The sequence below is a fragment of the Mastigoproctus giganteus genome, chromosome 2, assembly GCF_048544385.1.
Source record: "Mastigoproctus giganteus isolate SK-2022 chromosome 2, ASM4854438v1, whole genome shotgun sequence".
In the NCBI taxonomy this organism is placed as follows: domain Eukaryota; kingdom Metazoa; phylum Arthropoda; class Arachnida; order Uropygi; family Thelyphonidae; genus Mastigoproctus; species Mastigoproctus giganteus.
In genome coordinates, this window is record NC_143576.1 from 61,750,053 (window position 1) to 61,772,779 (window position 22,727).

General features: G+C 38.2%; 1 protein-coding gene across 1 annotated transcript in view; it reads right to left on the minus strand.

The window, feature by feature from the left end:
- The window catches only part of tup (LIM1_Isl and LIM2_Isl domain-containing protein tup), a 182,517-nt gene that overhangs the window by 69,872 nt on the left and 89,918 nt on the right, over positions 1 to 22,727 (minus strand). Inside the window, exon 6 of the mRNA XM_090389947.1 lies at positions 13,657 to 13,949. Coding sequence (XP_090246073.1) covers positions 13,657 to 13,949 — 293 coding nt within the window. The remainder of the gene's footprint in view (positions 1 to 13,656; positions 13,950 to 22,727) is intronic.

Below are 22,727 nucleotides of genomic sequence, written 5' to 3' on the forward strand. Positions count from 1 at the left end.
TTTTATTAATCGAAATGTCGAAACAATTTACATAAGCCTACAGTTTTCTTAAATAAGAGATTAGAATCGTTTACTTAAAAGCATCTCCCTTTTTGAGAAACTAATCATGACGCCCGATTCTCATTCATCAATCTGTTTCACTTCAGTTTAACATTGACAGGCTTCGGATGAAGTCCGAGTGCCCAAAGGATAATAAAACCATCGCTTAATCAAAAGAAAAACTCCAACATTCCTAAAAAAAGTGGCTTTCAAGGACTACTCAACATGCTTAACTTTTCCAATGCACAGCCTGTTGTAAATAAGTATCCTTTCCAAATCCGCATGGTCCTTTTGGACCATACGTAAATGTTTAAGGTTTATTTTTTCAAATGTGCAGTCTGTTGTAAATAAATATCCTTTCCAAATCCACATGGTCCTTTCGGACCATAAAGAAATGTTTAAGATTTAGTGGGAAGGCTTCTTAAGAATAAACCTATATTTAGAATGGTAAAATGCCCGATTTTATATTTTACGTAATATCAGGAGCATTATTGCATTTTTTAAGATCTGTAAACGCCTAATGTTCTACCTTAACGAGTGGTGAAGGCCCACTTATGACAAGTAGGCCGGTTCCTTAATGAAGCAGGCAATAAAAGAACGGAAAGAATTTTATTCACATAGAACAGATGCCCAACTCGTGCATCTTCATCAGAGACATTAAAGCATGGTTTGGCACCAATAACCCCTCAAAAGGATAAAATCCTCAGAAGGAATTTAACTTGAACAACCTGCATTTATTTGACGAAGCCTTTTTTCCTTTCTTCTTCTTAACTAAGTTATCTGGTCTTTCCTACTCTCAGATTTATAGTCAAGGACACCGTGGTGGAATTACGACTTATTAACCTCCGGTGCGGTGCAACACAAAAATCCGTGTTTAACATTTCTAAACAGAAGCCTCGTAAAAAGTGAAAAGGCCAATCCATTGTCCATTACCCTTTCATCATTTCTCATCCGACTCATATAAAACCTTTGAGAAGTTTTAAACTTCTTTTAAGGTGATTAATGATGTCATAAAATTAAGAAAAATTTTAATTTTCTTGCAAATTAACTCGCGATTTCTTTCAAACAATCTGCTGCAAGAAGCTTTTTTTCTATCTTTTGTTCAGAAATAACTTTTTTCCCCGCATAATTGAACTCATGCCAACTTATCCTAATTGTTCTGTGACTGCTGTCACTTCACGTAAAATAAAGTAGTAAAAACATGGCGCAGTGAAGCCCACGTGTCCTCCGATTTAATTTTCGTTTCTTCATTAATGTAACATCATTTTAAAATAATTTCTCAATTGGGATCAACCACTACTTTGAGGACCGCGATAAATAACTTTGTTTTTAATAAAGGTAAATATTAATCGAAATCCGTGTCTCATTTATATTAACAATAAGTTTTTGTTGTCATAACTGTGACAGCGTGACTTCTACTGTCAAACAACTCATTAAATTCCTCGGTTAACGCAATTTCGCACTACGTAGTTTTTCTATTAGAGATTTTCACAGCACAGAACGCGCATTACTGCGACTTTCCAGGCGTCCACAACACACTAATTTCTCTGGAGCTGTTCTTCGGAGAGTGCAATAAATTATGGTAAGTTGTATTCAACTCTGGAGCTTGTTTTTTTTTATTTTTTTTTTTTTTTAAAGTCTCCATTAAAATTAAGGGAGCAAATTTCCTAATTAGAGTACGATTCTGTTTTTTGGGGGCAGGAAATTGACTCGAAATATGTCGTCTCCCTTTCAGCATCCCATAATAAATCCACTTCTAGGGCTAACATGTCTAGAATACATGAATTCACTTAAAGATCTGCGCTCTAACTTGCTATCCTTTCTATATCGATGCCATTATTTCTGCGCATCAAGGCCAGTTTGATATTTTTTTTGCTCATGCGTTTGGTTCAGATAAAGTACTTTTAATGATATTTAGGCTTTTTGACCATATCTCACAAAGCATTTTAATAAATTCCCATAGAATTATTTTATAATTTAAACAGAAATCGCAAATTAATGCAACCAAATAAGATATTTATTCAATAAGAATGCGCGACCAAATATTGATTACCATTCACAGGACATCAGTTACAAATTTATTTTAGAACACTGCAGAGTTAAGTAAGGCGGTAAATACAAACTCTTCTGGCTTCGATCGTCTAGAACAGCGTTTCCAAACATTTGTGACGCTGACACACCATGTATGTGAAAACATGCAATTCAGCACCCCACCTTTTTTGTTCCTTGTCTTTAAGTAAGCTGGTCAATGCAACGATACGCAACTTCCTTTGTTTCGGGATACAAAACAATTTGACAAAAGTAAGACCGGGGAAAGATTTTCTGAAATTAAACATAATCCGAAATCGGCATCGTTGAAAGGGCAAGAACATGCCAGAACTTACCAAACCGAGCGGATAACAGAAATTTATTTATTTTCAAAACTTTCTCCATTTGACAGTATCAAAAAAAGTCTTTCAAAGGAATTTTTCTGATAAAGATAAATCTATTCTATATATACTGTCTTATAATCAGTTGCTGCTCCCTTGTAGAATAATTCGAAATGAGGTTATGAACTTTGTTCTTTTCTGGCCTATTTCCTGATACATCTCGCAATCAGCTTTCCCTCGCAGCCTTAAATTGCCGAATACCCCTGCGTGAATATATAAAAAACAAAACACTTGCTTCCTTTGAAGATAACTTATCACCGCCACAGACTGTTCCCGTTAGAGCGCACTATTTTCTCTACAACGCCTCGCCCTTCCTTCGACATCCTCCATCACGATTATGGTATCAAATATGCGGACGCGTGTACGGCAGGGCAAATCCGTCCATGTGCGGCATCGCGCTAGCTTAACTATACGGAAAATTAGCAACAACCGTGGCAAGATGCGAGTTTCATTTGTCAGGCTTATGCCATGGCCCACCACGTGCGCGTCCGCTACCATGCGTCGCTCCACAACAGATGGTTAGAAGTCAGGACGGTGGAGGTGCACATGTTCTGCCGATCCTATCTCTTAACGGCAGGACAGCCGCTCCCGCAGCGGAGGTTATCAGACTACGATCTCAGAAGATCCGGCTAGGGTGGTTGGCCGTGGTCGTTTGTGCCACGCATGACGTGGACAGCGATCTGTTCCACGAGCAATAGGTTATCCTAAACAGACTCCGTGGTATGGGGAATTATCAATAAGCACAGTGCCTCGAACCTGTTCCTCTGTAAAGAAACAGATGTACGATTTTAAACGCATGCAAGCACGTACACACCCGAATATACAACAGAACGAAGATAAGGACCCCCCCCCTCCCCACCACACCAAAAGAAAGAAAAAAAATCAGCGTTGAAATATACTGTACATTAATTCTCCCAAAGCCCTTTTTAACGCATCGCGTGCCAGACTTTTTGCGGAACACGTGGGAGTCATTTCTCAGAGCTTGCTTGTTACTGGACTACCTAATTTGGTGCTTAAAACGAGAGCTATTTGAAACCGAAGTAATATGTTTTCCTCTTGGTTATTTGTTTCGATGATTGTGGAATTCCTTTTGCACGTAAATCAGGGAACCATTTCTGGAATCGACGAGGGCCGTTGATATGTTAATACGTTTACGTGGAACCCATGTATAATTAGAATAACTCAAAAGGTGAGCGTTCCCTCAGTGGTGTACAGGAGACCGAAGAATGTGTTAAAGCGAATGCATTACCTCTGGCTCCTCCTCCCGAATGAAAGAACTGCGCCCCTTTTAACATTAAAAGTAGTTTGTGTACTTGGAAATTCATCGCATAATTTTTTTTTTTTTCCTACTTTTGCTCCATACTGAAAGAGAATAAGCGATTTCTAGAGCTTTATCTCATTTTTACCAGTTTTATAAAAAGGTCCGTTGATAAACGACATTTATCTCAATTATATAAATTAAGAAGCTATTTTTTTGAAGTCCTTACAACTTCCAAACAAGGATCAGCAATTTCATTTAGTTTACTAAATGAATAAAAGGTTGTTGTTTTTTTGAGTCAAAATTTTCAAATTTCGTGCAAACTGGAGGCTAAATTGTTTAAATTGCATGCGGTTTATTTTTAATAGATTTAGAAATAAGGACCGATTTTTTAAATCTTCAATATTTATAGTTTTAAATACTTCGAGCTAATCGATGCTTATTTTTTGTTGTTGTTGATTTAAATAATGTCAACTGCTAGTTAAACACTGAAAAGGAAAAAAGGAATTTTCATTTTTTTGTATCAAACTTTGAAGAACACCTACAAAGTATAAATTAATAACAATTATCCAAAGTTATTATTTTACTATTAGTAAAGCTGTTGAAATGATTATTAAGTGACTAATTCATATTTGCTTAACTGTATTTTTCTATACATACGCAACAGATAATTTAATAAACTAAAATAGTAATTATTAATTAAGTAATAATACATAAAGGTATCTGTTTTCACTTTACTGCACATTTTTCCTATATTATTTTTAATAAAAATTTAAAAAACGCAACGTGTTTTGCGATCTTCTGTAGTTTAATAAATAAACAAATAGTAGCGTATCTGAGATCGTAGTATGCAGTCAACATTTTTGTAATATGCTTCACTTATTTTCTTCTGAGTTTTAATAACAATTGAAGAATAACGTTTTACTGTGATTAATATACTAATAAAATAGAGATAGTCACGATTTATATATGTTTAGTAAACTAATATACGGGCACTGATTAAACCGAGAATATTTCTTTTCTGTGGGTCTGTCCTATTGCCGATTTAATCCGCCAGATAGCGCTTGGCAACAAACATAATATACAGTGCAAAAATTACAGTGTACGTTAAGTGGTGGCCTATTGAGAGGGGGAAGGCGATTACCTGATTTCTACTTAAGTGAAATTTAGGGTGACTTAAACCTTTCTGCAAGAACCAAACTATAAAATTTCATGAACATTCGTCCACTGGGAGTCGCTCGCTGTTACATGTGGACGGACGCACAAGACAGCGAGGATAATAGGGCTTTAATGCAAAGCAAACGACTGAAAATAGAATCAATTTTAGAATTTGCTTCCGAATTGATCAAGCCCAATTAGTATTAGTCAGATGGTGCAAGAGAGGTTCAGACTTTAGCTGCACCAGTCAAAATAAATACTTATGTGATTCCATCCACAAGTAGGTACCTATCCAACTGACCTTGAAACTCCCCCAATCTTAAGTCTAAACCACTCATGGAAGCAACTTACTCCAATAATTAATAACTCGCCGTTTATTCGAAATTAACTCTAATAACCGACCCCCCCCCATACATATTTAAATGAAGGCGTAATCCTCTGAAATTGCACTTCAAAAATTGAGAGCTTTTCAATATTTTAGATTTACGATGTAATTTCTAGAAGTTCATGAAAATAAACAAACAATATAACTAATAATCTCGCTTGTCTATAATGTCTTTATCTTTTCAAATTAAAAAAATAAATAAATAAAATAAAAAGCTATTAAAGGTCAGCAAATTTTCATGGGCTTTTAGCTGATTTCGTTGTTTATTATTACCTTCAAAAGCACTGAATTAATTCATTAGTAACGAAGTCGTGCCCAATATTCTATGTATATTTGATTATTTAATTAACAGCAGCATTTATAATTCATGCACTCACAGTATACAACAAAATCAACAATGATGAAAGTGGACAATGTAAGATGTGATAAGGCCACCCCTCGGGAGTTCTCACTCACGAAATCGCAACCACCGTTTACTTGCTTATATTTGTTATCATCGCTTTTCCCCTTCCGTTATATGCAACCCCCGATTAGTTATGTCATGCACCCCAAGGGATATACGTATCACACCTTGATGAACACTGCTTCAACTCCTAAATGCCAGTGGAGACTAGTTAGGTGTAGTAGTCCTCATTCATCCATAACGTTTGTGTGACAACTTTCATGATTGTTATTAGAGAGGTCATGGAACACACCATGAATGTTAATTAGTTCAATGTGTGTACTTGGTTATTACATTCTGAAATCGAGTTTTCGCGGATTTTTCACTCCATGGCCGAGTTAAGTCGGTCTCAGTTGAAAGATACATGGTCTTCCTCTCGGATTTTTCATCCAGAAATTCAGGATGAACCAACACAGACTTTCTTGCTTTAGTGTAAAAACGGTCACTAGATTCGGCTTGTCCTAATGTCGATCTATATCAGGAATTCCCAACTTTCAAGATGGTATAGATCAAACAGTAACATACGTCAATAAAAATCCATTTTATTTTTTTAGCCATGGATCAATTTAATTTTAAGAAACTCCCGTTTTAAAACTTTTTCTAACAAATTGGTTTTCTCATTTTTGTTTATCAAATCTCCTAATTCATTTCGGTGAGTATAATACTGGATAAATACATAGATAATCTGGCAACTTGTACAGGAGAGGAGTCAGTGTTTTAGTCTCTTGAGATTTTTCTCTAGAGCCTCTCTAAAGGTATTTTTAGATGAAATCTCCTGTTTATGGAAGAACTGGGGAAACTTTGTGTAGTTGCCACGTGTTCAACGCATACATGTTTCATTTATAGTCCAAGGCTGGAGGTAACAATACCATCGAAAATCTTTCTGCTCATCTGGTGTTGCCTAATAAACGCAACATAAAGCTGTATTTGCGTGTAATATCCAGTGGATGAGTGTGTGCTCGCACGCGTGCGTGAACAATATTAGAGCAGTAGACAAGGTCGCGCAGAGAGACCGACGCATGGTTTCAAAAATTAATAAAATAATAACGGTAGATGATGATAGTGAGTAATGAGAGAGTAATGGGTCTCCAGGGATGTGTTTAGACGGCGGAACTGAACCAAAAGTGTGCATGTGTGTGCCTGCCGGAGTTGCGTAACAACCGCACAAAATTACGCAAGCCTCTGAGGCTCCCTTGGTTGCACCGATGCCCATGTTAGGATGATTAACATGTCTCGCCCCACCAGGGAACAAGCACATGGCTTAGGTGTAAGTAGATTAAGGCGGGAGGGAGGACACTGTTTGGTGCTTCTGAGTTACGGATGCGCTCACGTTACAGTTTATGTGTATCTGGATGGAACCACCGAGGGTTAATCCCCAAAACGACCTTGGGGAAAAAAAGAGAAGTCACCTGATTTCCCCCCGAAAACTTTGGGCCGAAGATGACTGGAATACGATAATCTTTTGCCCCGCAGTGAGTTATGAAGTTACTTGATTACAAGGGTTGCCGGGAAGTGGGGGAGGAGAAGTTGTGATTTCCCTGGAGTATCTCCATTTTTAGAACATCTGGCGCGTAAGTTTGCGGTGAGGAAATTGGAACCTGTTAGATAATTTGTATAAACACCGTTATGTAGGTTACATCGCGCTGCGTTTCGTATCACGTGTTGTGTGTCATTCGTTTTAAGGCTATTGCCATTGAGAAAACATCAGTACATGGATTAAAAAATGCTTCGATATAATTCGCGAATTTAATATCATTAAAACTAGTGCCCCATTTAATTTGCGATTGCGAATTAAATGTCGAATAATAAAGCCACACACAAACAAACCCCGGCTGGAGCGGACTCCTTTATTTAGAAAGAATTCTAAGGCAATTAAGAGTCACTATAAATCTAAAGATTAGAGAGGCTGATTGATAAATGGAAAGCCCTGACTGTATGCTAGCCATGGTTAAAATTGGTTCTACATTCCGCCTTTGCATAAATACGAGCACCTTGGCAGTCAATAATGCAACGTGCCAGAATTATAAAGCACAAATACCCAACACAAGGCAGAATTTACGTATAAACAGACATTAAGAATTGCGTGTTGTGAGGTGCGGTATCCACGAATAAATACTTATTTAATGGATTTGAAAAGGTGCATGATCGTGGAAGGACAGAAAAAGCACCTAAGAGAATTGAGGGCGAACTTCTTGCATGGATCCTTTGCACAAGGAATCTAGCAAAAAATAGCTTCTGTAAGTCGAATTTGATACACTACTGGATGACTAACTGATAGTCTGCGCCGAAATGCATTTATGGCACTTAGTGAATCAGTGTGTAAGATGCAGTTTGGGAGAGGTTGTGGGTTCAGTGCAATACGTATAGTCGTTAACTGGGCGGTAACAACTGGATTCAAAAGGCAGTACTTCAGACTTTGAAAATTAGAAAAGCGTACTGCAGCACCTACCTTAGATATTTATGAGTAATGAGGAATACTGCAATGAATAGGCTACATGTTGGAATATTTCGGTTGGGTAGATTGTTTTTCTCCAATTGCTGGAAGTAGTTATCACATTACAGTGAACATGTTTGCGATGATGGTCGTATCATAGTGATCTCTTGGAATATGCTATCAAGGTTCAACCCCCATTCTGCTATAACATTTTGTAACCTAATTCCGGCTGGTTTATTCATCCTAGGTTTATTTCTATATAGAATATTCTATTGTGGACTGAAAAGATATTGCTACGTGGGGTAGTTAGGAAGAATTTTTGCAGGATGGGTTTCTAATAGCATGTCTCCGAAGGTGAGGTTCATATGCTTCTGCATACAAGCTCTGCACAGGTGATTTGTCTGTAGGTTCCTAAGGTGTGTATGGGATCTAGTTTCTGCTAACGCTGGTTCTGCCAAAGCTGTAGACAGGGACCCCATAATGTAGTCTACATCTGATCAGTGTTTGGTACAGGTATAATGATATGCGACGATCAGCTCCCCATGCCATTGCGGATATAACTCTGAGAGTGTTGTGGTTTTTAAACAGACTGCGGAGATATTTTGACGTCATCCAGAAAGTTAAACTTACTGTAAAGAAGTAAGCCGAGGAATCTAACACTATATGCAAGATGGATCATGTTGTTTTCTAATCTGATTTCAGCTTCAGGGTTGATTTTGTGTTTTCTGAAGAAGTGGATTGCAGTTCTTCTGATATTATGTGACCATTGTTCTTGAGCCATTTTTCTTAGTTATTATTATTATTATTATTTTTTGTTATTATTCCTTGCAGCTGTTGTTCAATCATATACATATTCTGTAAGTGGCACGATATGGCAAGGTTGTCTACGTAATGATACGTTTCAACTGCGTCTGATATATATATTTTTGTTCAAGTGTTGCTACTAATCGTAAACAAAATTGTGCTGAGGACCGATCTCTATGAGACTACCTCTTCTTGCGTATATGTTTAGGATATAGCGTTTTGATATCTGACCGCAAAGGTTTTATGGCTTAGAAAGTTTTGAATAAATTTCGGAAGATGGCCTCTCAGATCATAACAAGACGTTCATTCCGAACGAAGGCATTTCGGATGTTGGCCTCCGCTTTTATCATAAGATCAAAAGGTGATCTGGCTTTACTAAAGCCATTTTGATGTACACTTAATTGCTGTGTGTCCAAGGGCCATGATAGTTATTACCTTTTTTTTTTTTTTTTTTTCCCCCCCTATACAACTGGTAAGAGAAATTAGACGGTAGTGGGCTGGGTTTAAAATATCATTCCCTGGTTTGGTAAAAACTACTGTGTCGCCACGTAATTGGATAAGAGTTTCAATTAAAAATTTTGCTGTACAGTGCCAGTAAGGTGTGTAGAGATTTTGCAATAAGCTGTTGGATCATCTGTTCTTAGCTAGTGCTTTCTAAGCTTGGGTGGTGAAATGCTGATTATAGGGGCATTGTTGGGTAGAATCAAAGCTTAGTTTGCGTTTTTCTATCGCCGCTTTGGGTCTCTGATAGGATTGCACATACGAGGATGTTACTGATAATTTGGCGAAAGTCTCCCCCAAGAGTAATTGCAATTAGATCGGGTGTTGTAATATTTTGTCCATTCTAGTGTATTATTACAGATGGTATAGAATGGAGTACTTGCGAAAAAGGTTCCACGCTTCACTTTTCGCACCCCCCCCCCCTCCTTGTGTTTCTACATCATTCCACCAATATGTACTATCTTTTTATTGTTCCTCAGATGCCTGTGGGATTGCAGTTTCTGCTGCCATTAGCATCTGACTCGTTATGTATGCTACAACATCGTCTGTGGATTGGGAAATGGCAGTCAGTTTATTTAATACAGCCAAAGATGTATATTCGCCCAATTAGCTTTTTGAAATTTTCGCTTTGTTCGTGTGTTAAGCTGTGGAGCCTAATCTGTTAATATTCTGCGTACCAAGGAAAATTACTTTTTTAGTAGGTTTTCAGTAATTGCTCATTCAAAAAGTGGATACAGGATTGGTGAACAGAAGGATAATGAAGCCTCCATATGAACCCATATGGAATCGTGGCATTTACGTCCCCTGAAAATGTAAAAATCGTGGGAGTATATTTTTTTTATTTTTTTTTATTTCTTTTCTGTTGAAGTACTGCTGCATGTGATCTTGTTATAGTATGTAATGGGAACTGTTATTTGCTTGCAAATATGTGATTTTATGTTCAGTTTTGCATTTCTTCTCCTTTTTCTGTTTCATAGTACATACTGAGTATAGTGAGTTACCTTTACTATTTGGACACCATAGAATTTGTACACGACAAGCAGTATGGACATGTTCTTTTAATACACAGTTGCCATCCCTCGGCATACTGTCTGCGAAGGCCCAAAATTTTGACATTCAAAACATCTCATTAGTTCGGAATATATGAAAGAATTTAACAATTCAGACATCCTGCCTCTTCATTAGCTGGAGGATTTGTCTTCCATGACATTTTGGTCTTTTAGCTTTTGGGCAATTTCCTCGTCTCTTAGGTGAATGAGATCCGCCCCCCCCCCTCCTGCTCTGACACCGTTTTAAGTGTTTAATGGTAGAGTGCGGGGAGACTTGAACAGCAAAGCTTTGCTCCAAAGGTTATTGGAAAAAGCAGTTGAGTGCCTATTATTAAATGTTTCAATGAGGATGTCTCCTGATTTTAAACATCACACCGTTTTCGATGTGACATTTAAAAGCAGGGGACCACATTGAGGAAACTTCCTCAATGTGGTTCTGCGGATGGTATGTATAAATTGTGTACATCCAACTATTTATCAAGATAATCATTTGTATATCCCGTCTGATAACTTCCGTTGGAACGTATATATTCACCAGCTACGAAAAAAGTGTGTGAAAAAAAATAGCATATTTGACAGTGATGTGAACTTGAACTGAGAAGCCCCACAGCTATACCCTAGAATTCAACTTTGCACGTTCTTCTTGGAGGAAAAAATGAAAATAAATGCTTCTGGAAATATAAACTAAATAAATATTACATCTTTCCCATTGTCGTATTCTTCACGAAACAAAGACTTGGAAATTTCCTGTACCACGCTTGTCCTAAATACAGTAACATCCAGCAGCGCAAAGTGGCCTATGGCTTTCTCAAATCAGCAATGACAATGGCTGGCAAAATGGGAACGTCAAATTGAGCATTTTAAAACAACAACAAACCTCACCTAATACGAATTAGTCCCCCCTCCCCCATACGAATGGTAGGGCATTTTTGGGGGGAAAAAGTTATTGAACTTTATGCATGGATATCATACAAGGCTGCAGACATCATGGTAATTGGGGTTATCTACTAGAAATTCCTTGAAAGACAAGATGCATGTGGAAATATGCCTAACAGCTGTGACTATCTGGCCATCATGGCAAAACAGGTGAGTCCTTTGATACTTATGTTAATACAATACAATATACAAGGTGAGTAAAATACAAGTACGTATTAATAAGGAAATGTTCAGAAGATTTTGCCCATATTTATAATACACGATAAGGGATTAAAAGATATTTTGACCGGTCATTTTTAAACGAAATGCTGGATGAGGGAGTCGAGACATGTGCGCCTGCTTAAGGCGCAAAAATAATTGAATGCTCATATGATATAATTGTTTGGGGGGGGGAGAAGAATACTCAGCAAAACAGTCCTCTTCAATCGAGTCAACCAGTATCAGGCAGGGGTTTCCCCCGGTTTTTCAGTTAGCCCAACAAACAAATCGGCCCATGAACACATACTTCTGCAAGTAAATGCACGATATGAGGGACCAGGCTCCAGTGCAGTTAAAATAATTCGTACTTCCGAGTAACTGCCTGGACGCAGAGATACATCGGTTTGGCATGAAATCAAAATGCACCAACATTTTGATCGTGCATATTTCCATATACCTGCGGATGTCCTTATGTCGATTTGATCAAATCTGCAATGTCATGTATATTGTATTAAAGGAAAAAAACTTGAATTGAGATAATATATCCAAGGTTCATGAAAAAAGGTACAATATATATATATGTGAAAAAGCCAGTGGAAAATTCGAGCCTGAAACCTATTCAAATGACAACAGGCATCAATATTTTTCTTCTATAAAAAAAAAATATTTTAAGGTAGTTCAAAAACCTGAGAGGAAAAAAAAGGTAGAACACTCACTGTTCAGGAGCGCTATCTTATACTTTCAAGTGAACTTGCTTATATCTAAATAAACAATCTTCATTGAAAAAAGGGACTCGCTCATCCGTTGTTGAATCTTTTAATAATTCAATGCCAATATTTCGAATATTCTATTTTGAGAACTACAGAGTTATATTTAAATAGCCTGAAAAAGGAATTAAAATTACATGCTATGTATATAATCATATAAATCTACTGAGTAACAAGTTTAATCATCTGAACTAGCAGGCTAAACCGCACCAGGTAGCAATGTGAATCAAGGTAATAAAACAAGCATCCATTTTGTACTTCAGCCTGATGATCCAATCAAACACAAAATGGTGCGCACTATTTTCTGTTTTTGCATATTCCATTTTGCAAGCTCAGCTCTGAATGACAGATTTAATTATTAAATTTATTACCGTTACTCGCAATGAGCATACTTTTACTACTGTGTAAGTGGACTGGAGAAAGGACCACCATAGTTGTTTCTTACAGTTTAAGATGTGGCAAACTCCAATTCTTTCTGATATTATATGCAGTTCGGTGATATTTTATTATGTTATCGTTAATAATTGAATGAATCGCCTTCGTGTACTGATAATCAGCTGATCAGTCACACGCGTATCAAAATATAAAAAGACAGAAAGTGTTTTAAATACAGGTTTTTCAATTATAATACGTATTCTAAAAGTATATTACATAACCATCATAAGATAATATAAAAAGGTAGATCTTTTATGATCTAGTCCACGGATGGCAAAATTTGTTCCGCCGCAAATCGGTTGAAACTTTTATAAATTGCTGCAGATTAGTGCAATATATAAATGGGGGAAGCACGCGCACACACTTCTCTTTACATAGATTTTTTAAACATAGTTAACCGAAAGAACTACAAAAGAGTGACAAATTCCCATGTAACAGAAGAAATAAAATACCGTATTAACGTGACTTTTGGGGGTTATTTGGGGGTCGAGGTCAGTCAGACGCCACGCATGTCATGGAATTAAATTTTTATTCCTGAATACGAAATAAAGACGTAAAACTAATACTTCATGAGCCATAGGTTGCCTAACCCTAATCTAGTCACTGGTGAATCCGAGGATGCATAGGGGCAGAAAATTCCAACAGCGATATTCCATATCCTTGCGCAATTAACGCACTTGATTAATTTCCTAGAAAAACACTCTTCCTCCCCCTAGTTTCATAAATTCCCCCAATATAACATTTCTTGAAGAAAACCACACAAAAAAGGAAATGGAATCTAGCGATTTCTTCAATGTCACTTCCACAGAACACTTCCTTACCTTTTCTTGTGCTTGCATTTGCTTCATCATTATACTCTTCTTCTTGTCTTTGCATCTTTTGTTCTGAAACCACACCCTAATCACACGGGGAGACAGTCCTGTCATTTCTACTAACTGTTCTTTCATAAGAGCGTCCGGTCGAGGATTGGCGGCATAACACGTACGTAACGTGTGAAGCTGTTTCTCGTTCAGGACAGTCCTTACACGTGTAGGTTTGTGGTCTGAGTTCTGTTTGTGAACTTGTGGCCTCACCGAATCCCGATTCCTGTTCGACTGCATCGGCTCCGCATTCGCTGTATTTGGAGAGAAGAAAATGCAAAAGCGTTTTAAAAACGAGAAAAAATACATGACAAATACATCAAAATGATTCTATGAATTCTAGATTTCATAATGATACATATAAAAATCAAGGGTTTTTCAATTATCACTGTGTTAGCTTTACTGGAAAAATGTGATGTCAGAACAAAATGTGTCTTTCCACCCCAGCAGAGAAATTTCCAGTGAGTCCATGGTTCCGACCATGCAAATTTATACCGATCAACTAGGTTAAAACCTTAATTCAACATCACTAAAGTGAAATACGAGTACGTGGCAAGGTGATACGAACAGTTTTAACAAAGAAGTGGTTGTCACCTTAAACGCGAAAATCGTTACTCCTGGTTTGAACTATCTTAAAAGTATTCTTCCATTCCCCAAAAGGCAGCGAATCCTTTGGAAAACTTTACAAAACGAATTTATCAAAAAAATTTTCTATTAATTTATTTATTTCCATCGATTTTCACGTTAAAGTTTCACATTAGTTTAATTGTCAAAACCAAATTCAATCTGATTTCTCTTCATGGTTTGGACTTTATGATCTAACACCTTAAAAATCAAGCGTTAAATTGCAGAAATATTGTATTGTTTCTTTATCAAAATAATCCAGTTTCATCTATTATTTTTTGTGAGGATTCCAATCTTTCTCTCTCAGGCCAGATATTATTTTAGCAGTATCTGTCCTCAGATATTACTATATATTATTGTAATAAAGTTCTTTAAAGCTATTGTAGATATACTGTACTGTTTATTTTAAAGCATTTTCAGGTAATCTTTGATATCGAGCCATGGAAATAACATTTCCACTTTCTATAAAAAAATTTAAGTAACTCATTGAGTCGAATACAATTAAACAATTCCTTCTATCTAACTAGGGAAGGAATTAGAAACCCAAACAGTGAAACAAGTGGATTCGAAAAGGAAAAATTCTTGAAAAGAATGAAACCGAATCCAACTGAAAAGAAATGGAGCAGGCATCCTCAAGAGGTATAGCAGCCCTGAACACAGTTTACCTGAAAAGAATCTGACATTGATTTATTATAAGACTCTCATTTGGGAATCTCGACAATGAAAATGAAATTTTATTGACCGCCGGTGTACACTGAGCAGTAATCATGAGTAAAGGATTCACCATTCAATAAGAACTACTGCAGTGGAAAATGTATTGATACCTCAATAAAACTCGCTATCTGAAACCTTAACTGCTGTTTTAGTGTGGGTCGAAAGTTAGGACACTTACACTAATTAGGACGAGCCCGGTGGATTGGCATCCAAACACGTTTCTAGAAATCGAAGACACTGAAACTGTGTGTGTGCGTGTGTTGTGCACGAGAGAGAGACTATTCATGACGTAGTAAGACGAAGAGTAGAGTACTAGTAATCCGACCGAGCCGCTAAACTACCTCCGCATCCGTTTTAATTAACCGGGAGAACGCACAACGCGTCAAGATCGGATTTCTCTTCTTTCTAAGCTCAGCATGAGAACCAATCAGGTGTGTAAATAGAGACAATGTAGACGCAGCCGGTTAGCCTCCACGGACAGGACGCTGGTCTAGGATACTGGCGAACACTGGGCCTGTGTGCTAACGTTTTGGCGTCTTGTCACACACGGAATAGCAAAAGACTGCTGTCCCGTCACTTTCTATCAACCCAACAACAAAGAATCCCCTTGAACACGTGACTCAGCCCCGCAAGGATGAGTGAGAAACAAACGAGAACCAATAGAGAGGGAGCGAAATGCACACACAAGACAGACAATTCGATTGACAGAGAGACGACACAAGTGAAAGAAAAGCACGCATGTACAGAGAGAAAGAAGACCTAAAAAAATAGTGGTTAGTTCTTGCATTACGTCCTGCCTAACTACGAGAGTATATTAAAAACGCTTTCCTTTTAATTCATATTCTAATAATTTTTCCCAAGAAATTGTCGCATCTAATGATAAATTATGAAACAGCTGCAAGCGAGAAAATAAAATACATTGAAATAAATTTAAAAAGTGTGGAGTGGACCGGAAAGAAATATCCCTCACCCTCAGGGGTTGGGGACTTTAGTAACCGTACCAAGGGCTTCAACGTCTGCCCACCCCCCTCGAGATTTTTATTCGATATGTTCCTGTTCTACCCTGAAGAATAACTATTTGATTGTATTTAAGTCAAGTACTCCAGATTGTGAAATACTTGGATCCATATCTTTGTAAACACTCTTCTGAAATGATTCAGTTCCCTCGAAAATTCGCCAACTTACATGATAAACTACTATTTCTGTTATGTAACATTCAATAGATAGAAATGGTGTGCAGCAGTCTATTAAATGTTTCCTACAGGACACGGTGAAGTAAGATCTGTTCATGGTCTGATGCGAGTTAAAACTAGTGATGGGCATATTTAAATCGATCCATTCGATTATACAAATATCATTCGATTGCTTAATAGTACGTAATATTCAGTTTACGCGATTATACTCATATCATTCGATTGACGTATGCGTAGTCAAAAAGTACCCTCTCGACTTCACACACCGATCCCGGTGTTTCTCCAAGACCAGAATTTTTAACTTTCCAACAAACGATCAACCAACCATTCTACCTTCAAGTCTTGGAAGGTTTAAGACAATGCATTCGACGAAGAAAGGTGTGAATGTAGCAGTGATGGCAGCAAAAACTGAAGAAATAATAATTCAACAATAAATATATCGCGATTTCAAAATCTCTCTATTGAGATGTAAAGGAGCTGATTATATACGGCATCTTGACAAAACTAGACGTTGCAAGAAATGTTCCCAAGCAGGTGCTTGGGAACATTTCTTGCCTGTACAAATTATAAATCGGTAATTTGGATATCTAACTATCGAGGAGAGGCTGAAGTGGGGTTTTTATTTAAAGTGACGATGGACTATTTGGAGTGAAAGTACGTTCGACTGAAATTCATATCTCCAACGATTTTCCATCAAAGTACACACATAATGGCCAATACCGGAAGTCGTGTTCGTTCCGGTAAGGGACTTCGGTTGAAACCCGTTACTATGGGAACCAGCGTGTGTGCGCATCGTCACGGTCCGATTCTGTAAAGGCTCTACTTTTAGCTCGTCCATCAGCGTCGGCGCAATTTGTCCTGCCTGTCAGAACCCGCCCAAATTTACAGTTCTCGATTGTCCTCGTCTTGGTCATCTGAAATAGAGGCCTCTGCTGGTGTGAACCGTACCTAACTGAGGTTCGCGTGCCCTACTCGCTGCCCGTGCGAATTTCGCTTGCCCTCGTATCCAAATGGGAGCTATTCGCGTGTGGGAAAGGTGCCAGAGGCTGAAGTAGAACAGAAAAGATGTGTGTGTGTATAATTAACCATAGACAATCTGTTTTGTTCTATAATTGGCCTTTTTTTTAGTCTGTCATACAGTTCCCGAGGGAAATCTATTGAGAGACTTCACTCACCCTCCTACCTACACAGTTCATGCCTAATCCTCACCCTCCAAATTTTTTGTTGTTCGCGAATTAATCTTCAATGTCAAATTCTGTTCCAGTTTAATTTACCCAAAGTGCCTCGTAAATATCTATTTCGTGAGAATGCCAATTCTTACCATCTTATTTAATGTCTTATTATACTACGGAAACTTCAGGCAGCTGACATCCCAAGCACTAATTATCTCATTAATTCAGCAGGGAATGCTATGCGTAATTAGTCTATTTTGTCTATACATATGAAAGTATTATCAAGAAGTGAAATAAGAAATAAAAAGGTTAAATCTTTAAAATTCATGTCACGCGCATGCACACACATTCTTCTTGATCCGATTCTCGGATCGAGAAGAATCCCTTCACTCTAGGAGAAGGGTCCACGCCCTTTAACGACCCTAATGTGCATCATTATGATTTTATGCAGAATGGGAACCACTGGAAAATGTACAATAAATACTTCCACACTTATGAGCAACAATCTTGGTCTCAAAATATACAGAGCAGAACTAAACAAAAGTGAGATTTGTATTTCTGTTTCCTGAACCGAAAATTTGCCCAATCATGAAGATTCATACATCCACCTACATAACTACAACTCCCCCGTTTGCTAGCACTCCAGCGAAAATCGCTTTCTGTGTGAGAGAGTGAATGAGAGAGAGAATACACTGTGTATGGTAATCCTGCTGCATAGCACATAAGATTATGTAAATTATTGGCTTTACTTAGCCAACCCACTGATTGGCAATTAAAGTAAGTGGGCGCATTAACAGATAACCTAAAGGTAGATTGATTTAGGCAACCCATTATTCAGGTAGCGGACGTCAATCCCAAAGGAATTCACATACGTTTGGTGATCTCAAATATTCCTTCATCCATTCAGTTACGTACTATGTTGTGGCATGAACGAAATAAAAGTCTAATAAAAGGCTTACCTAAAAATTGGGTAAAAATACCCTCCGAGTCTTTTTGGTTTCTTATTTGTACGCTACCACTGTATCCACTGCGGAATGGTAGTAAAGTAAAACTGCTTTAATTAGGAACAATGAAATGTTTGCGATTCTCAAACTCTGTGCAACATTCCTTTTGTTCAGTAAGGGTTTGATTGATCCCAGGATTCATACTAAAAGTATATTTTAATACAGGACGTTTTCCACACTATGGATAATTGAACACTTCGTTTCCTCCGATGCTTTTCCTGATTGTTTCAGTTTCTTTTAGGTGACTCACTTCAGTCTCAGACTTCACATGTTTACTTGCCCATAAAATTTAAATCTTGCTCTTCTTCTATGTATTTCAGCAAAGCTAGACATCATCGGTTGACCTGTCAACGCTCAGATGAAGGCGATGCAAGTCGTGGATTCACTCAGTATTTACAGGAGACGATGCATTCCTAAGATCATTAGGATACAGAAAGCAAAATATGAGCCGATGATGCCATCTTCCTGGTTTATTTCAGCGGAGGAAAATCTGCGAATTGTTTCCTCCGATGAGAGAAAACTGTTGAGTACGGAAGGACCACCTAATCTTACAGACATTGTGAGCCGAGTGCAAAATACAATTTACAGTCCTCTTATACCAAAGAACCTTTTTGCTGGAAGTTTGCCAAATCCTCTGGATGAAAAATATATTTTAAAACACAGCCACTCTATTTCAGATTAGATCAATGAAAGTACAGAGTTGCTAGCGATCAGCATCGTCGCCAACAATATTCCGTGTTGATTTAATGTATTTCTCTCCCGCTAACCCATATCGGATTGATGTTACGTGTTAAAACAGCAAACTGTGGGTGGATGAGGTGGGGGGGGGGATAAGTTTCTGCGCAGGAGCATATTTGGATAATGAATGCTGATAGCAATCTTTTGCTAGAACGTTTTATCTCAGCACAGTTTACTCTCCAGTATCAGCAACATGAAAAATTATTGCATCTACCACACAACGAAGTGTGCACTTAGCCTTCATATCAGAGATGGATATCTCTCTTAAACGATAGATCAACAACCGTTCTAGATAGTGAATAAACATCGCTCTGTGAATAAAAATTTTTCAGCTTTGATAAACAGCTTCTATTTCCTTCTTCATTCGATCCTAGACTTTCTTTAGATCTGTCCGCCTAGTTCTTTTTTTTTTTTTCCTTAATATTTCTTACTTCCTCTCCATTTTCACACAGAACCACTATCGGCATCTCTCACTTGTGTATCTTCGAGCACAATGCACTACGTAATATTTCTTAGTCCTGTTCAACGCGTCTAAGTCTCGTCTAGAAAGAAAGGAAGCGAAAAAGATGCTGCGAAGATGATAAATACAATCGGATGCAAACAGAAAGGAAAGAGATGGAAATGGTATAGCAAATGAAGAAAGCGCCTAGCAAAAATAGACTGAAACGGATAGAAGCTTTTGATCTGTCTCATTTATGTAGCCTGCACTTTCGTAGTGGTTACTAAATAGAGATAAACAGAGTTTTGTCATTTCGTAAAGTGTGAAACTGGCATTAACCTTCGCAATCCGCTTTATTTTCTAAACAGAAATCAGATTAAAATCTAGTTTAATTAGCGAGTACTGCAACAGAGACAAACAGAAGGTGAAAATAAATTTCTTTTGCAGTTTTGATTAAAATCTAAACTGAAAATTAGTAACAATACTGGAACTTAAACAGCTTTCATGTGTTTTTAAATTACAGGATGATTACAATTACAATGTGTAATGTCATCTCAGTTATGCGAAATTCATATAAAAATAAAACACAAGTTTCCATAATAAAAACTTGAAATATTGAAACCACATTTTTTTTGTTATTTAACATACAGTATTATAGGAGATTTAACTTTCAATATTTAAATATAATGAATATTTTGTTAAAATAACTGGCGGCAGCCACAGCAAATGGTCTGTACAGAGGAAAGTGTAACAATATATATGAAAATAAACATAATCAAATTAATGGTGGTTTGCAATTCCAATTGTATCACATCACTGATCACATTTGGAGTACGCAAATATGAGCTTGTCAAGGAACTCGAGGTCTGTTAATTATCATTAATTAATTATCCATCCTTATGCCATTTCTCGTGTCCTTGAGAAAAGGCACAAGGATGAATTCTCTGCCGTAACGATTATTCACACCGAAATGCTTCGGGTATTTTTGTAACGAAAGAGATATGCCATCTCTATGAAGGAGATCGCGAGTCCCAGTTCTTTTCCTGTCGTGGGTGCTTCTTCTGTAGCTGTTCTTCACCTATATCAAGTTTATTCTTTAACACGATGTAGGTATAATTGCGGTTGTCTATCGACACATTTACACAGCTGAAACATTTCAGAAGTTGCTTGAAATAGCAATGCAGAGTTTAATTGAGCAAGTGAGCTCCCGTTAGGTTTAGCACTGATGTTAACTGTCCATTTTATGTAAATGCAGGGAAAGCTAGCACTTAAAGTGCTTTTAATGATCTATAGATGGGGCGTGAGTTTTTATACGCTACCTCTGCTTTACAGAAAATTTCCGATTTCTCCCTCATAACGTTTATCAACAATCTTGCATACAGATATTTATTTAAAGTATACCCAGTAAAATAAAATAAAATAAAATATTTCCAGAAGCTTTCGGAACTCGTGTCCCTTTCTCAACTGACAGAATTTTTAAATACATTACAAGCAAACTGTGGCACGTTACTCATTCGTCATTGTTGTAGCACGGACGTGTGCTGCCTTGCGCCAGTGATCATCCATCAATAAAACGGTTGTCTCCAGGATTGGATGTATACGCATGCCTTTCTGGCGATTTAATGCCTTAGGGTTGTTCATTATGTTTAGTGACTCTAGCCATAGGCGGTGGCGAAAGTGTCGCGCGTGGTCCACTATCTCAAAGTCGCGCTTGGGGTCAAGATCGTGGTTGGTAGCCCAAAAATGTTCTGCAAGCGCGGACTGGTCAGTTTCGGCAAGCCGGATTGCTCTGTCGTGTTCCGTGAGGCGATCCTGGAGACGTCTCGATGTCTCACCTACGTAGCAACTGTTACAGGCCCTACAGGTGATACGGTACACTACATTGCTGCGTAAGACAGGTGTGACAGGGGTCTTCACACTGGAGACAAGTGAACGTAGGTTCCTACCTGGTAATTGTACACATTTTATGTTGTAACTTCTCAGGATCTTCGAGATACGTCCTGACACTCCTGGATAGTACGGAATGTAGGCGGATGATATGCCGACTTGCTTCGGAGGTCTTGGGTTGGAAGTAAGCTCTTGTGCCTGTAACAAGCATCTGTTTAGTACATGGGATGGATAACCGCATCTGGTTAAGTCCGCCTTCACACGGGAGATCTCGTTACGTCTAATTGTGTCGGTGCTGGAATGGCTCCAGGCCCTGGAGAACAGGGTGCGGGCAGTGCTATTGAGATGGCTTGGAGCGTGGCCGGACCCGTAGTTGGTGAATTGACCGCACCACATGGGTTTGCGGTATACTGAGGTCTCTAGATGTGGGCCTACGCGATGCACTAGCACGTCCAGAAACGGGAGCGAACCGTCCACCTCTGATTCTACGGTAAACTTGATGAAATTGGATAGAGAGTTGAGGTATTCTAGTAGTACCGTTTCAGAACCACGTGGTATTATGGTAAAAATATCGTCGACATATCTACACCACGTTGTAATAGGTGTAGGTGGGTTCTGGTGTATCTGCTTCTCCAGATCTTCCATGGCGATGTTAGCTACTACGGAACTGACAGGGGCACCCATAGCAGTGCCATGTACTTGTTTGTAGAGTGAGTCTTCAAAGGTGAAGATGCTGCTAGAGAGGCATAGGTTGAGGGCGGTACAGATGTCATCAGTGGATAGTGACGTCCTGGATTGGAGGCTTAAGTCGCTCTCAAGGAGCCTTCTGGCGCAGTGCACGGCCTGTTGGACGGGAATCGAGGTGAATAAAGAAACCACGTCAAATGATGCCATGACAGAGTTATCAGGGATTGAAATGTCCTTAATGGTGTTAATGAATTCACTGCTGTTTTTAACGGTGTGAGATGTATTACCTATAAGAGGCGAGAGGAGGCTCGCGATGTGTTTGGACAGTTCATACGTTGGGGCACTGCAGCAAGACACTATAGGTCTGAGAGGAATACCCGGTTTATGGATCTTTGGTAATCCGTAGAATTGTGGTAGTTGACAGCCAGTACCACGCAGAAGATGGTGAGTCGCGGTCGGGATCTTCTTATCTTTAAGCCATGCGTGGACAAGTTTATTAACATTTGCTTCCAGACGTTTCAAGACTTTAACGGGAGGATCAGGTAGAGGTTCATATACGTTAGAATCGAGTAAT